We start from the raw sequence: 15930 nt of genomic DNA, 5'->3' as shown, positions 1-15930 counted from the left end.
GGAGCAGAGACGCACACATCAGACAGGAAATGGAGAAACCTCATCAGAAAATAAACAGAATCTGACACCTTCCTGGATATGTTTGTGCGTTCTTCATCAAATAGAAAATAAGGTCGTAATTTTTAATTTGACCTTTTAATTTGTTTACCAGCGCAATCTGTCTTTACTCTATCTCCATGTAAATCAATCAACCCTGCTCGCTCTCCCCCCTCTCTTTCTCCAAGGTTTAAGCGTCAAGTGCAAAGTCTGACTGTAGATTTGTCTTCTTTAAATAAGCTTTGAAACTTCTGAGAATAAAATAATCCAGCACAAACACGCAAATGATTCTGATAAATGATTCCTCCGACTCTGTGAATATAAAAACAGACTCAGATAGTGCGTCTGTGTTCGGTGATCCTGCTGACCTGCTGGAGTTGTCGGATCTCATCATTGAGATCATCAACACGCCTCTGGTCCTCCAGGCTGAGCTGAGAGAGCAGATCTGTTCCCAGCTCGGCCTTCAGTGACTCCCTGGTGGACTCCATGGCGTGCAGGCTGGCCTCCAGACTTTGGAGACTGCGTTGCTTGAATGGACGAAGACAGAGTGAAAGAGAAACAAGCGGAATTAAAAAGTGAAAGAATTTTCTTTGCTTTAAGTTCTTAGCGCCCACCACCTCTGAGCTTATGAATTCATATTACGATGTTGTGACATCACTAGTGGTACCTTAGGCATGAAGGTCTTCTCCGACTGCTGCCTCTTCTCCTTCAGCATCTTCATCTCTGACAGGATGCTGTCTCTGGAGGCTTTAAACTTCCTCTGCTGTGTCTCTATCTGCTGCATCTGGTTCATCAGCTGGTCGATCTCGTTGTTGATACGTGGAGGAAGCGGTTAAGGAAGTATACGCCGATGTTCACAGGGGGTATCTATAGGCTCAAGCTGTCCACGTTTACTCTGAGTGCTGCTCACACTATGTGTTCACCTTAGAAAAGAGAAGCAGTACTGAAACTGCACACTGTCTTACACTTCAGAGTGAGGAGGACAAAATAACACATTCCACACTAGTGAATTAAAAAAAGCAGGAACATCGGGTGTTCTCATTAGCAAAGAGAAAGGTCACAGGACAGCATGCATGCTCTTTAGTGTAAGTCAGAGAGTTTCAAATGAGAGATTGATATCAAAGATGACACGGCCCTCTCTTTGTGCAGCCCTCCTTAATCCTCTGGACCTCAGACTCATTATTAAGCTATTTAACAGACAGGCCGATCGATCTTCCAGGGATTTAAAGCTCCTCTCGCTCTTTGAGGTTCACTGGACTCAATAAACACTGAAGTCAATCAATGAATTGCTTTAAAAGAGTAACTGAAAGTCAGGGGCTTGTCTGCTGCTCTCCTCAGCACACAGATGTAAAATAATCTTGAATTGGAGAAGCTGAAATCTGGCCACCAACTCTCTTGATTACAAAATGCATTAACCATTGTGATGACTACTTGCAAATGAAGTATGAATCATTTCATACAAAGAAGTCAGTAAGAGCTGCAGCATTTCTAATGGAGGCTCATCACGGAATGACCTCAACGCGTCGCCTGAATGATGAAAGCAGCAGAGAATGAAAGGGGGTGGGCGAGGTGCATCTAAAGTCATGCTTATCAACAGGAAAGGTGGACGGTGAACAACAAGAGGCTTTAAATAATTGATCTGCTCTGTGACTCACCGCTGCAGGAGTGAAGGACAAGAGCCATGTCATCGGCTCAGTCATCGCCTACTCACACGTATACGCAATCGCCGTGTGCCTACATACACAAAACGGGCGTGAAAAAATGACACGCTTCAGAACAGGTGTGCAAACACATGGATAATCATACCTGAGCGGAAGTGACCATTTCCATCAACATATTGTACAGGTAAAAAGTAATCCTCTCTAGTCTGCCCGCTTTGCCCTCGAGGGCCGTCCAGCAGTGAGTCATGGCTCTGGCTGATATGACCTAACACACACTAATCCTTCCTGACCTGCTTAGACACTCTCATTGCATCCAAATCAGCTTCCTGCTGGCTGAGGGAGCTACATAACCCAAATGGATTTAATCCACATTTTGAATACAGGTGCAGCTGTCATTGAAATCCCAGCGTTACTGAGCGAGGGCTGGAATCAGGGGGACAGAAATCCTAGAGTGTCTTCAGTTTCCAAAACACTTGGTTACAAAACATTAACTGCGATGCATCACCCTCTGTTTTCACACAGGCTGCCAAAATCATAAGAGCTGTCAGTTTATCACACCTGCTGTTTTACTGCTGTGTCATCCAGACAGCAGCACACAAGAGCTTGTTTTGTAACGCCTACTGTTCTTATCAAATATATTACAAATTGTGTTTTTGTGAAAACAAGGAATACAACAAAATGATTTCAAAGCAGACTTTTCTCTGGAAATGTAAACACTTTCTGTTTTAAAGATGCTTAAAAAGATCATTTTCACCCAATCAAACAAACATTTATAAAGAATGAGACGGTAAAGTCTGAATAAAAGCGTATAAATCAATAATAAAATGAACAAACATGTAATTTAATCCTTTCTGTAAACCGCCAGGGAAGAACAAGGACGTATAACTGTTGGTATTTATCCATGACTCAACCTATTTTATTCTAATCTATATATCTCAACGCTGGGAAAAACACTGTTCCTCTGATGAAGCTTTTAAAGACGCTGCATGAGTCACTACTGAGTAAACAACTTGTCTCCAAACTCAGCAACAGACGGAGAATGAGTAAGACCTCTCTAACCCACAGGCTCTCATTGTCAGTCATGCTGCAGAGATATCTGCAGAAAATTCTCAGACAAATGAAACACTGGAAATCCTTGTAACGAAGTGCTCTGAATAATTAGTGGAGTTGCATAACCTGATTGAACTGACTCATTACATGTTTTAAGAGAAAGGATATGTTCAATGTTCCTGCGCAGGTTCTCATTGAGCTTGGCCTCCAGCTCACTCAGCTCCTCCTCGGCCCTCCTCATGTCCTTTTGCAGCTCCAGACGAGACTTCCTGGTATCGTAATAGCCTCCGGTCAGAGCTCCACGGTGGCTCACCTGGTCACCTGGAAGATAAAAGCCAATAACAAACCATTACAAAATCTTTAGGTAGACCGGGTGAGAGCAGTGTTGCAGAAACTGGCCAATAAACAGCTTACCCTCCAGAGTGATACAGTCCATGGTGAAGGCTCTGGCTAACTGAGTGGACACCTCCATGCTGCGACAGATCAGGGTCTTTCCAAATACGTGCTTGAAGGCTTTGTCAAAGTTGGTGCTGTAGCGCAGCTTGCTTATCATGGGGATGGCATCCTGAGAGAGAACAAACAGTGAAGAAACACACACCTCGTAATCATGAAAAATGTCACTGAAGGGGTAAAAAGTGATATATGTTCAGTGTTACTAAAAGACGGAGCCTCATTTCACTACATGAGATCTATGCATGTGTCTTACATTGGTTTCCGGGTATGCAGTGTCCCTGACATCCAGCTTGGTCAGAGGCAGGAATGTGACTTCTCCGGGAAGGTTCATTTTGTTGAACTCCATCAGGATTTTGGTGCTGACTTCATCAGTCTCCACGATGTGGTAGAACAACCTGACAAAGAAGGATAATGAAACACAGAAACATTGAAACATGAGTGGATGGAGTTACCACAGTCACTGTGAGATAGTTTAGCCAAAGGGTTTATGGTGAAGTAGGAGGCAGACTAAGAGGATTTAATTGAAGGTTCCATCAGTGGACATTCATTTACAAGTGCAACCAGGAAGTAGGGACGGGCACTTCAAGCCAAAATACTGTTGGATAATCTCTGGCATTTATTTGTCGATTATTTGTAATCGAGCTCTCTGGCAGCAGGATTGAAACGTTACGTTGTGCTACAGGTGTAGACAGTGAAAGCAAACACTCCACAACAAACCTGTCCCGTAAACGGTCTGGGTCAAGGTGTTTCTAGTAGAGTCTGTCTCAATCTTTATGTCGGTGTTTCTGTGACACAGCAGCGTGGCGTGTTTGTTTACATTTTACAGCAATGCTCAGTCTCTACGATTGTCTCCATTTCCAAATCTTACACCACCACACATGTATTTCCAGCAACTGTCTCTAATGTTTTCTTCTTCTTTTGCTATTTAATGCAGTTAGCATTCCACCTCTCCTGTTACTTAATGTGGTTAGCAAACTGCTGCAGGACGCTCTTTAGCCACCGTCAGGAGGGAACACCGTATTACACCCAGGCACCGGTGAAAACGATGAAAGATATACTTCTAAAATGAGAAAATATTCAAATTAACTCTTTATTTTTAATAAGTGAACGAATATTCAAGCATTCGAAAATCTTGTTCCATCCCTACCAGGATGAATTCAAAACAATGTGAGCAAAAATAACAAAAATGAACAGAATAGATCCTGCTGCCTCAACCATCCTCCCCCATAGGGTTGAGCACCCTAATCATTAAAAGCCTTATGAAACAAACACATAAACAACGTAATCGATAGATAAGCAAACTTCCCACTGTTCTTAAATGCATCACAACATGCCCTATTTATGTCTACATAAAATAAATGTACTTTAATATTGTCTGCAGCAGGGCTCTGTTGGCCTAGCAGTCTAAGCGCGTGCCTCATACACAGAGGCCATAGCCCTCGTCACAGAGGTCGCAGGTCTGATTCCAGCCTCGACCATTTGCTGGATGTCTTCCCCAACTCTCTACTCCCCACATTTCCTGTCTCTCAAACTGTCCTGTCCATTAAAAGTGAAAATGCCTGAAAAATATAACTTAAAAAAAATTGTCTGCAGCTTCCCCCACATTCACGGTAGCAGCTTTAACCACCTGGATGATGTCACAGAGAGCTTAAAAGATGTGGAAATGCAGGGCAACCCTTCTTTGAATCAGGTTTCCTGCAGCAGGTAAGTTTGCTGGGAGACGAAGAACTTAATCACAAGACCTTTGAAACAAAAACAACTAATAAAGTTTTGTCTGTCATTACTCTGTCAACCTGTATTTAGAAATGGTGGAATTATCAGCTAAATCTAACAAACAGACCCGGGATGGTATTATGTATGATGTTATTCAGAGATGCTAATGGCATGATTGAGTCCACCGCAGCACTGTAAACAAACACCTATGAAAGTGTTGATGAGCATGTAACATCTGGTGCTATTAGAAGTAGAAATGGAGCTTGAATGCTTTTTATTAGTTATAAAAACTTAGATCAGATCATTACGAGGATGCTAAAAATAACTAATGAAGGAACAACTTAACGCTGCACTATATTTGAAAAGCTGAATATTAACATCACACATCTCGCTCCTCAAGGCCACAGGACACGTTTCATTGGCTCACAGGAAATACTTTAACAGCTGAGAGTGAAACAGACAATGCAGCCCTCACCTGGTACCAGCTGTCACCTCCACGCAGGTGTAAAAGGCGGGCTCACACTCAAAGTTATTCATGACGATGCCGTGGTAGCCGTTGATGACATGCTGGTTGATGCCCTTTCGACGGAAATGCTCAAGGACTTTGTTGATGCTGTCAATGCCGTTCAAAATAGCCTGCAGGGCAACATGAGAGGGACAATGACACATGTATCATCGGAAACACAAGATATGATGAATAAAAAAAGGAAGTTGTGTTAATTCAATGCTTAAACTCAGAAATAATGAACTGCACGCTGCAAGCGTTAATGTGAGAGAGGACAGGCAGAGTCTGTGACAGGATGAGTCAGCCGAGACCGATCAGAGAAAAAATACATGCAGAACATTTTCCTGTGAAGCCTCCTTTAATCTCAGCACAGAATTCAAGAGTGATATTTGATTGATGTTTCTGCCCAGGAGAAACGACTGGCAGTAGCAGACCAGGCGGAGACGAGTGAGTCATATGTAAATTTAGCACGCTGCGATAAGGTGCCAGCATCGAGGTAGATGAATGATTCCATTTGATATACCTGTGCTGACAACTGGCTGAGTCACAAAGTCAGTCTTTCGCAGTGTTGAGGTGGGCTCATTTGAAGAGAGAGGCACTTTTTCACTTGGGGTTTGATTCATCTTTGCTTGCCCATTTTTCCCCCTCACAGTGCTCACTAGATAGAAGTGTGTGTGTGAAGCTTTTACGGATGTGTGCAAAAGCAGATTTACCTCTGGGTTACATATCATGCAGAGAAAAATAGAAAGAAAGAAAGGAAGAGTCCATGTGCGAGTAAGAGGATTAGATGAATCTTCCAGTTCCGTCCAGACATTATGTGGCCTCTACTTGCATAATGTGAGACAACAATTACGCAGTCATGCTCGGTGACACAGACCTTGCCGGTGGCCGCTCGGAGGAGCTGCTGCTTTTTCTCCAGGTCCTCTCGTTTGGCCGCGAGAGCCTGCTGCTCTGCATTCTCCTCACGCCACAGGTAGCTGGACAGACACAATCACACAACGTTACACTTACAGGAAACCAAAACAGACTGCAGCCAAGTCTCTCAGAAAACCAGGCAGTTGTTAAAAGAAACATGCAAACATTAGGACACACTATTAAATAGTTTGTTTATAAAATAAATCATGCAAAAACAAAAGAAGAAAAAAAAACTTGATTTTAATTTAATAATATGGATGACAACATTTTAAAACAACTCACAAAAGAAGTACGTCCTTCATTATCACGTTGTTTTATCTCATTTACATTTTATTTGTCTCAGATTGGGAACATTCATGATGATCCTGAAGTGGCACACAGTCTGCTTAATTAATGTTGAATAATATAATTTGTATAATTAAAACACTGCAGAAACAGTTCCCCTCTTGTTTCCATTCATCTTGAGATATTAATATTTTTACATCACACAGTCTTAAAAGCTTGCAGCTGTGTGGTCTGCATGTTCTCTTCTTTCTGACAGAGCTGTCATTATGCTGCCTTTTCACCCACTGGGCCCAAACAATGGATCACAGTAAACTGGAGGGCATGATGGATTCAAAATCAGCCACACATGAACATAATGACATCGTCTTTTAGTGATGCACATTTTGTCATCTTAGGAAAAAATAGGGAACAGCTGTCCCGACTTAAGGTGCTTTTTGACAGCAGTAACTTTTCTCAGGAACTAGGGACCTTTTGAGAAACGCTTCAACAGCAGGAACCAGGGTCTAAGTTTAGTTCTGGGGTAGTCAATTTCCCCTTGAAAAGTCCCTGCTGATTGGTAGAATACCCGCAGTGTTTTCATTTCACCATCCGTCCACAATAACGTCGCGCACTTGGTTTAATAACTCCTGAACATTGGTCTTCTCTGAGCCTGATAGGGTAAATGCCTCTCTGTCAGCTCCTGGTGTTACAGTCTGAAGAGTGACCCTGTAAACTGGAGACCTTCAGCTGAATGTGTCAGTGTTTGTGGAGTTTACAACAGCTGTTGAAACACAGAAGGAGTCCTCAGTAAAGAATCCTAGTCCAGTTTTTATTCAAATGTCTAAATATCCTCATCAGATATTTAATGATCGTCTAAAGACGTTTATGCATCCGGCTAAAAGTCTCCAGTTAACAGGGTCGCTCTTTAAACTGGAACACCAGTCCATCTCAAGTCGTGTTGAAGGGGCTTAGCTACTCGAGAGTCAATTCAATAAATCAATTTGCTCTGCAATAAAGCACGATCAAAAACAGCACAAGAGGAATCTCCTCCAAGCTAACAGGCTAACTGTTATGTCGCACATGATGATGGCGGCCTGTTGCCTTCTATGGGATCATCTTTGTTGTATGGCCTTTGTCTTTGTCTTACTGCCCTCTACTGGTCTGGGGGTGTGGTGCAATTGTGGCCTGATTTGCATAATCCTCGCAGGACTTCAGGCCGCAGTAGAAACGCAGACAACAATAGGTCCTAAGAACCACTTTGTCCCATAAAGAGAGGTGCCTGAAACTCAAAGATCCTGGAACTCAAAGTCCTGGTACTCAAAGTTCCTGGTACTTCTGGTCAAAAAGCACCTTCGTGTTTCATGAGTCATCCAAAACACGAATAATCCATTGTAAAGAACCTTCTAGAAACTGCAGGGTGTATGGCAGCAGGTTGCCTGAGTCATCGTCCTCTGCTATATAAATAAAGTTTATTGTTCAGGTGGACAGAGCACATGTAACACAGTGCTCTGGTGTGTGACTAAAAATTGCCAAGCGAAAACAGGTTATCGTCATAAAAAGGGGTGAAAATGTACACAGGCTTGGTTGGTTTCAGACTAATTTAAGTCAAGTGATCTAGACTCTTGTGTGCAAAAATAAAGCATCAGCTTTAAATTAAATTGGAAGGTCAAATAGAAGGTCAGAGGTATAAAAAGGTTCTTACTTTCGTTCACTCTGCAACTCATCTTTCCTGTTCTTCACTTCATAGTACTTCTTGTCAAGCTCCTCAACGCGGGTCTTGACCTCGTTTAGATCTTGATCAAGTTTCTGAAAGAGAGTTCACAGAGCGTCAGTATCTGCATTGATCTACACATCTTCACGGTGAACTGGTGCAGCAGAAGAAGAGCAATCGTACATTGTACTGCTCAAGGTTCTTCTCCTTGTTGGTTTCGGTGTCCTCCAGATCTTTGTGGATGGCCGCGATCTGCCTCTTTTTATCATTGATGGCCTGATCCAGAGACTTTAGCTCCTTCTTGATCCATTTGTCTCTCTCTTCCTTGGAGGTGAACTGGCTGCCTCTGCCCTGCTTGGCGTACAGGTCTGTCCTCTCCTGTGTTGCCTGAGCCAGTCTGGAAGGATCGGGAACCACAGAGGGAGTTAGACATTTTTAAATTGAATTCAAAGCTTCTGCAGGAGTTTACCTTCACAGCCCTGTTGTATCGATAGCTCATAATGTGCTTGAGACTGAAAAGAGGTTTGATCTGTTTAAGATATTTTAACAAACATTAAGAAAATGAGTGAATCCGTTCCTGAAGGTCACCCCCAGGTTGTTAAGGATTCCAAACGTTTGCACAGTCTGCACAAACGACTACGAGAGAATCCATAAGTCTCTCATGCGTATCCACCTCTTGATCTACTGCTATCGAAATGTATTCAAAGTGTGATGACTGACTCATCGAGCTATGCCTGCTGCTCGAGGGACCGTGGCTGAGAATGAGTCATCCATACCTAGAAATGCCGCGCTCCTCTTTCTCCTTCACCATATTGAATTTGGGTTCCGTCTCCTGCAGCTCTTTTTGCTTCTCCTCAATTTTCTCCAATAGCTTCTGACGCTCTTTCAGCAGGCGTTTCTGGAGGAGTAAGATCAGACATCTTTATTTAGAGACAGGGAAGGAAAGAACAGAACACAAACGTGACTGCGGGAGCATGGACGAGAAAAGGGATGGAGGAGGGATTATTTTCGAAAGGGTATAAATTACTTTTTGTATGTCCTATCTGCAGAGATTATTTTCAGCCTTTACAAAAGTGTGTTGGAAGCATTTCAACATAAATATCGTCTGCTGATCAGATGCCACGTTGCAAAAGATCTGAATCTAAATCAAAAGCTGAAGAGAAAATCTAAAACAACTCACTAGATCTGAAGTGTAGGATAGATTTAAATTGAAGAAAGCATAATGTTTACTTATACACTTTAAAACATCAGTGACAGTTGCAGGATGCAGGACTGGATAAAAATGCAAAAAACGTTCATGCACAGTCTGCAAAATTATAGAATATTAGCATGCACACCACACTGCTGCCACACACTAACACCTGCATGAAGCCTGAGGCTGACACTCAATTATGCCCTGTGTATTCCCGCTATCAGCAGCACCCTGCCCTGCTGGTGCTGGCTGACGCTGCAGCCACAGAAGCAAACTGTTAATTGGACGGGTGTCCGGTGGAGTGCTTCCTTTTACTGTCTTCACCTGCAGAGCACCATTAAAGTGTTGCCTCTACTTTTCCTGTCCTGTCAGAGGGATGGATTCCGGAGAGATAGCCTTAAGGGGGTTCATTATCGAGGATACAAGTGACTGCTGAATAGTATTTTTACATTTTCATACATGTGGCTTCAACTGTGTTTGCTTGTGTCAAGATTTAATTCGTAATCTTGGTCTTTGTATCGCCCAAACACAAGACATCACATCAGCCGACTCTGAGAGCTGTTCATGCGTGAGGTGATGGTCATCGCGTAGGAATGAAAACTTAATCTCCTCCTCCTCGTCCTCTCAAGGCCATCTCAAATCAGAACCATCAGCATCTAGTGACGCAGTTCTGCTCCCTTTGCGTTTTCATTTTGCTCCAACAACTTTGGGCTGATTCGCTGCCAGTTGGAGCCAGGTGGGCTTAATCCATCCAACAGCCAGCATGCTGCCTTGGACCCATCTCGATTCACACGCAGACTGAGCCAATAAAGCCGTTATGTATGATTACAGTCTGCGCACTCGCAAGTGCACACACACACACACACTGAACACACGGCCATATGGAGAGCTATCAGTGCCAGCTTTGTACACAAATGCTTGTGCCAGAAATGATGTATGAGACGCTCTGCCATCAGCTCCACTGTACAAGGCTGTTGCTTTCTCTGTTTTGTTTAATTCGTCCCACTATTGGACCTGCAAACGTTTCGCTGGAGGGATACGCACTCAAACTGTCAGCTCCCTACTGCAGAGACCGGGCTTCAACGTGAGACCAACTTCCTGTTTGAGCAGACATACGACACAGGAACAAAGTGCTGTTGGGTCGATGCGTTTTCAAGGGTGGGATCAGCTGACAAGATTAATCTATGATCAATGTTATTGATAGTAGACCGTCATAGGCTCCCAACTTTGCTCCTTTTCATTCACTTCAGCACCACACTCCCATATCATGTAATTAGAGAACTAAGTTCTACCTGTGACCCATGTTTGAATTCCTCATTGGTGTTGTAAGAAGATCAAAATAAAAGCGTGTCCAGTTGTAAAATCCCATTGCATCAAGGCAACGTCACTGACTCCCATCACTGGAGCAGAGAACACCCAACAGACTGTCACGCTGCCTCCTGTAAGCCTGCCCTTTGTTTACTCTCACTCCCTTCCTTTCAGCTAATGTTTGTTTTGTTTATTTACAAAGTTTAGCCAAAGCCTGCCAAGCTGTTGCTCCTGCATTGTTGCGTGCAACTAATAGTTAGGCATGTGATTGGCTTAGGACAAAGAAGCAGGAAGCACCATATTTTTTGCTTTTCAAACAGAATCTTGATTTGGATAAAAGGAGGGTTGCAAAAAGTGATCCATCACTTGCAAAAAGTCACTACATCATTATTTTACAGCTAAATAGTGCTTTTTTTTTTAAAGTTACCAAGCTCTGGATATCAAAGCTTGGCACAATCTCATTATGAAGACAAGTGGAAACAAATTGCTGACTAAAACAAAAAAGGATATCAAATCCACGGCATTGTTCCCTGGAGCAAAAAGCTAGCATGTCAAATCTTGAGTTTAGCGCATGTCCTTCTTACTATCATCTCTCTCTCTCTTCATCTCCCTCTCTCCAACACGGTCTCAGCAGATGTGTGTCTAACATGAGTCTGGTCCTGCTGGAGGTTTCTGCCTGTTAAAGGAAGTTTGTCCTTGCCACTGTAACTTGCTAAATGCTGCAAAGTGCTCTGCTCATGGTGGATTAAGATGAGATCAGACTGAGTCCTGTCTGGAAGATGGGACTGGATCTGATCCTGTCTTGATGTTGAGTCTCTGTTAATAATAGAACATAGAGTACGGTCTAGACCTGCTCTGTTTGGAAAGAGTCTGAGGATGACATTTGTTGGGATTTGGCGCTTTATAAATAAAGATTGACTCAAGCTGGACTCAAATTTTGGCGTAGATACTTAAGAGAAAGTATTAACGCTCCTTCTGTCGACGACATGGAGTCACCACGGGATAAATATTAAAGGATCACAGCCCTGCATAATAAATATTTTATAATTATAAATAATAAATGATGAAATTGTTTTATGCTCTGTCAGTTTTTAAGTCAATAACAGAAGCATGAGGCTTACCCTACATTCAGACATATGTTATGATTGTGTCGGCATGTTTGCACTCATTAGGGACTGGACGTTGACTGGGTCTGTGCCTTTCTAGCTTATTCAGGACATTTATACAAATCCAGAAATTGTAAACAAATCCTCTCTCCTCGTACATCCTTCTCTACACAGACTGGTGGTGCAGAAAAGGAGGAGGGGTGGTGGTGTTGTTGATGCAGCAGCATCACGTGTGCAAAGTGACGCAGATAGGAGGCTTCCGTACCCTCTGTTCGCTGTTGCCTGCCAGCTCGTCCTGCAGGTCCTTGGCCTTCAGCTCGAGCTTGGTCCTCTGCTTGATCTGCTCCTGGCGCTCGGCCGATAGCTGCTCCCTCTCCTCCCTCATGGCGGATATCTTGGACTTCAGCTCACGCACAACACGCTCCGTCTCCTAGAGAAAACAGAGCCAAAACAAAGATGCTGGCTGTGAGATTCAATTCATAGGGAGTTAATGGGACAACTTGCCTCCTGTTCATCGATTAAGTGACAACCTTTACTAAGCAAAGCCATAATTTATCAGGAAGGGTGCACCATTTAACTCACTCAAACTGCTGTGTGTTTAATAATTATGTTTGTTTTTCTATTACCTCTCATGCACATCATTTCTTTTCTTCATGAACTCATTAAAAACAAAAGCAAACATTTAAAACTTCTCGGTAAATGTCGTGACATCTTTTCACAGTTGGAATTATTTACCTCTACTTTGTCACGAGCGTCTTGCTGAGCATCGCGCAGCTGTCTGGATTTGTCTCCACAGGTTTCTCTCTTGGATGACAGCTGGAGAAAAACAACACAAACTTCAGCTGTGTGCAACAACGAAGAATACATTTCTGTCAGGAAGCCACGGTTGTCATCTCTTGCTTTCACTTGTGGAGTCATGTTTGTGGTAGTTAACTTCTCGGGTTGGCTACCTCGTCCAGCTTAGCCCGGGTTTCATTCAGCTCCTGGTTGTAGATGGTGTACTCCAGGGCTCTTCTCATCTTGTCCCACTTCTGATACTGAGCCAGCTCCTCCTTCTCGTCTTCCAGGGTGTGCAGACGCTCCTCGATGTATTTCAGCAGCTCATTGATCTTCTCTCGCTTCCCCTCTGAATAAGACACACATCAGGGTGTTTTTTAATGAAATGTCAGCGAAGAGAAGAAGAAGAAGCTAGAACTGCACAATTAGCTTTCTGAGTTGACTCTTTTAAATGGACACCTATGGATAATGGCCACAATAAGAGGGAATCTAAATTGAGTCGTTGTAAAAACTGAACATTTGTAGGTTTATGTAGTCATTTTGTTTTTGTTTTTGCATCGTCATAATCACAATGACATGGCTTTATACATTTATAGAATTTATTGGATGATGTACACGTGCAAAGTCGGTTAAAAATGACTAAAAAATTGGTCATAAAAATGTTTTTAAAAAAACAATGTCGCAATATTACGAGGACGAAGTTGTTAAAGCAAAAGAGACATGAATTTTAAAAAGAGCTTGTAAAATTATAAGAAAAAAGTCGTACATGTACAAGAACAAAATCATAAATTAACTAGATTAGAGTAATAAACTCACAAGAACAAAGTCATACTTTTATGGGAATAAAGCTGCAATTTGATTAGATTCAAGTTCCAATTACAAACTATGGTTAATATTAGGGATGTACATTTTAAGTATTTTCCGTGATCGATTTTTGGAAATGTTAACGATCAATTATCGATTAATTGATAAAAAAAAAACATTATTATTCTAACATCAAAAACAATGCCAAATATGTTGTTTTCCCCCTAAATTATATTTTCTACAGCAACAAAATGCAAATAACTGACGGGATTGAATATGGGCACACGTTTGACACGCAGAATATCAACGATCAGGCTCATTAAAATATTCTCAGCGGACATAGTCTTATAAAGTGAAGGCTCATAATACTAACAGAAAAGTACTTCAGACTCACAGTGTCCAGTTTTCTGTCTACTTGTTCTTATTGAGAAAAATAAACATGTGTATTCAGTCAGGTGTCAGCCAAGAGCGCAACCGGGTCATAATCAGTCCCGCTGGAGAAAAGCTCAGACGGCTCTGATGTTGCTGGTCTGTAAACGTAGCGTACCAGAATTTCCCACCTGTCTGTTGCCTTTGTATCTAAAGGTGGGAAATATCCTGTTTAAAGTTGTGAACCTTTGTGTCCGTGTTGTTGTTGGCAGCAGTTTTGTATTGATCCTCTTTTAAAAAGCGCACGTGGAGACCTGACGCACAGGCGCAGCCGCCAGCTGAGCGTCTCCGCTGTGCGCAACACCTTTAACAGCTGATTCACATCCAAACATGCTTTAAACTTCAAACACCTCCCTGATAGATGAGTGTAATATGAGACCACATGATGTTTGTTCCACGGGACGGAAAATTGATAACAAAAATGTGTGTTTCGAGTAACTTCTTAACAATCAATTAATCGATAATCGACTGATTGTGGTCATCCCTAGTTAGTATATTTACATATAAAGCAACATCAGAAGTAAAGCCAGTCGTCTGCACTGAAATGGGGAACGTGGATCCTCTTGTGATGTTACACTATAGAGGTATACTGATCACCTGAGGACAGACAGCAGTTGCAGAAGCATGCAGAGGCTGCTTATTCTGTCTGTCCCTCTTCATAACAGACTGTGTTTTTTGTGCAATCTATTAGGAAGTCTGATACTTATGACACTTGTATGCTAAAAGATTGAGAACACAAGATGCTCCTTATTCCTCTCTTCAGCACAGGAAACTGGCCCCTCTTCTGATCTTCTCCTTTAAAATAACACGTAGGTGCCATATCTAAAAGTACAACTTCTTTCTTATACATTTACAACTGAATCCTCGTAAATTTCTGACTTTATTCTCTCTAACTATTCTCACAAATGTACAACTTTATTCCTTTCTATCTCAAAGTTGTTCCTCTGTAACGTGGCACTGATACTCCGTTGTAAAAATATACAAGGTATGATGTAATGGGGTATAACTGCTTCTTTGAATGAGAATAATAGCAAACATAATCCATAGAAGTCTATAAAACAGATCTGTTGACATCTGTTTACCTGTCTCCTTCATGAGAGAGATACTCTCCTCTTTGCGTTCATCATACACACGAGTTCCCGCCACTTCCCTCAGCAGCTTCAGGCGCTGAGAGTCGGGGGCTGTGGCCATTTGGTTGATCTGTGTGACACGAAAAAAGAAAACATGATGAATAACCTGCTGTTCAGTTTAATTAAGAAACAACCCAAATCGCTTTCGTTAGTGTTAGACCTCCCGGATTATTACAGGTTACATTAAAAGCTGAGACATCTGTGCTTAAACGCTGCACTGAGCTCTCACACTGAAAAACAAACAGCTCTGTGTCCTTTCTCACCTTTCCCTGCTTGACGATGTAGTAGGGGTTACTGCGGGAGAAGCCGGCACTCTCCAGAAGGTTCATGACATCATTTTTACTGCAACAATCACAGACGCCATCAGACAAGAGATTACACGGAATCACAGAGTTGTTATTTCCTGGGATTGCAGCAATACTTACGTCACCATCTTCTTGTCTAAGAAATACTGGTCCTTTTTGGCGCCAATGACACGTCGGAGAGAGACTTCCTCTTTGTCAATCTGGAGGGGGAGATGTTAATCGCCCGTCATGATGAGAATCACACACACACAACAGGGGAATTGTCCGGTTATGTCACAGGTTTACCGGGCAGCGTGATGACAGTTTCACACAGAGGGGTAATCTTTCAATCTCTAAAGTGGTGCAAACATACGCTGCTCATCATCAGAACAATAAACACTGTGGGCACAGCAGTTACAGCAATTTAGGGAGCTGGTTCAATATGAATGGGACAACATAATAGAGTGATAATGTAACTCTTTCAACGTGGGAAGGGCTCACAATGTTCAGAAAAGTTTTGTTAAAAAAGGTTATCAAACAAAAGAGCAAAGAGAACCATCAGACGAATGATGAAACTGAAAACTGGACGTCC

At 42.4% G+C, this 15930-nt stretch overlaps 1 protein-coding gene across 1 annotated transcript in view; it reads right to left on the bottom strand.

Moving 5' to 3' along the window:
• Positions 1 to 15930, bottom strand: part of smc3 (structural maintenance of chromosomes 3) — a 32527-nt gene that overhangs the window by 11315 nt on the left and 5282 nt on the right. The window contains exons 6-21 of the mRNA XM_034687040.1: positions 15480 to 15559; positions 15318 to 15396; positions 15007 to 15124; positions 12865 to 13040; positions 12650 to 12730; positions 12180 to 12344; positions 9085 to 9206; positions 8492 to 8705; positions 8300 to 8403; positions 6296 to 6395; positions 5389 to 5549; positions 3454 to 3595; positions 3162 to 3312; positions 2916 to 3068; positions 704 to 855; positions 405 to 563 (exon numbers count right to left, since the gene is read on the bottom strand). Coding sequence (XP_034542931.1) covers positions 405 to 563; positions 704 to 855; positions 2916 to 3068; positions 3162 to 3312; positions 3454 to 3595; positions 5389 to 5549; positions 6296 to 6395; positions 8300 to 8403; positions 8492 to 8705; positions 9085 to 9206; positions 12180 to 12344; positions 12650 to 12730; positions 12865 to 13040; positions 15007 to 15124; positions 15318 to 15396; positions 15480 to 15559 — 2157 coding nt within the window. The remainder of the gene's footprint in view (positions 1 to 404; positions 564 to 703; positions 856 to 2915; positions 3069 to 3161; positions 3313 to 3453; positions 3596 to 5388; positions 5550 to 6295; positions 6396 to 8299; positions 8404 to 8491; positions 8706 to 9084; positions 9207 to 12179; positions 12345 to 12649; positions 12731 to 12864; positions 13041 to 15006; positions 15125 to 15317; positions 15397 to 15479; positions 15560 to 15930) is intronic.

Source organism: Notolabrus celidotus, chromosome 7 (assembly GCF_009762535.1).
Source record: "Notolabrus celidotus isolate fNotCel1 chromosome 7, fNotCel1.pri, whole genome shotgun sequence".
Classification (NCBI taxonomy): domain Eukaryota; kingdom Metazoa; phylum Chordata; class Actinopteri; order Labriformes; family Labridae; genus Notolabrus; species Notolabrus celidotus.
The sequence above is the reverse complement of the archived record's forward strand: the minus strand, read 5'-3'. Positions and strand labels throughout refer to the sequence as shown.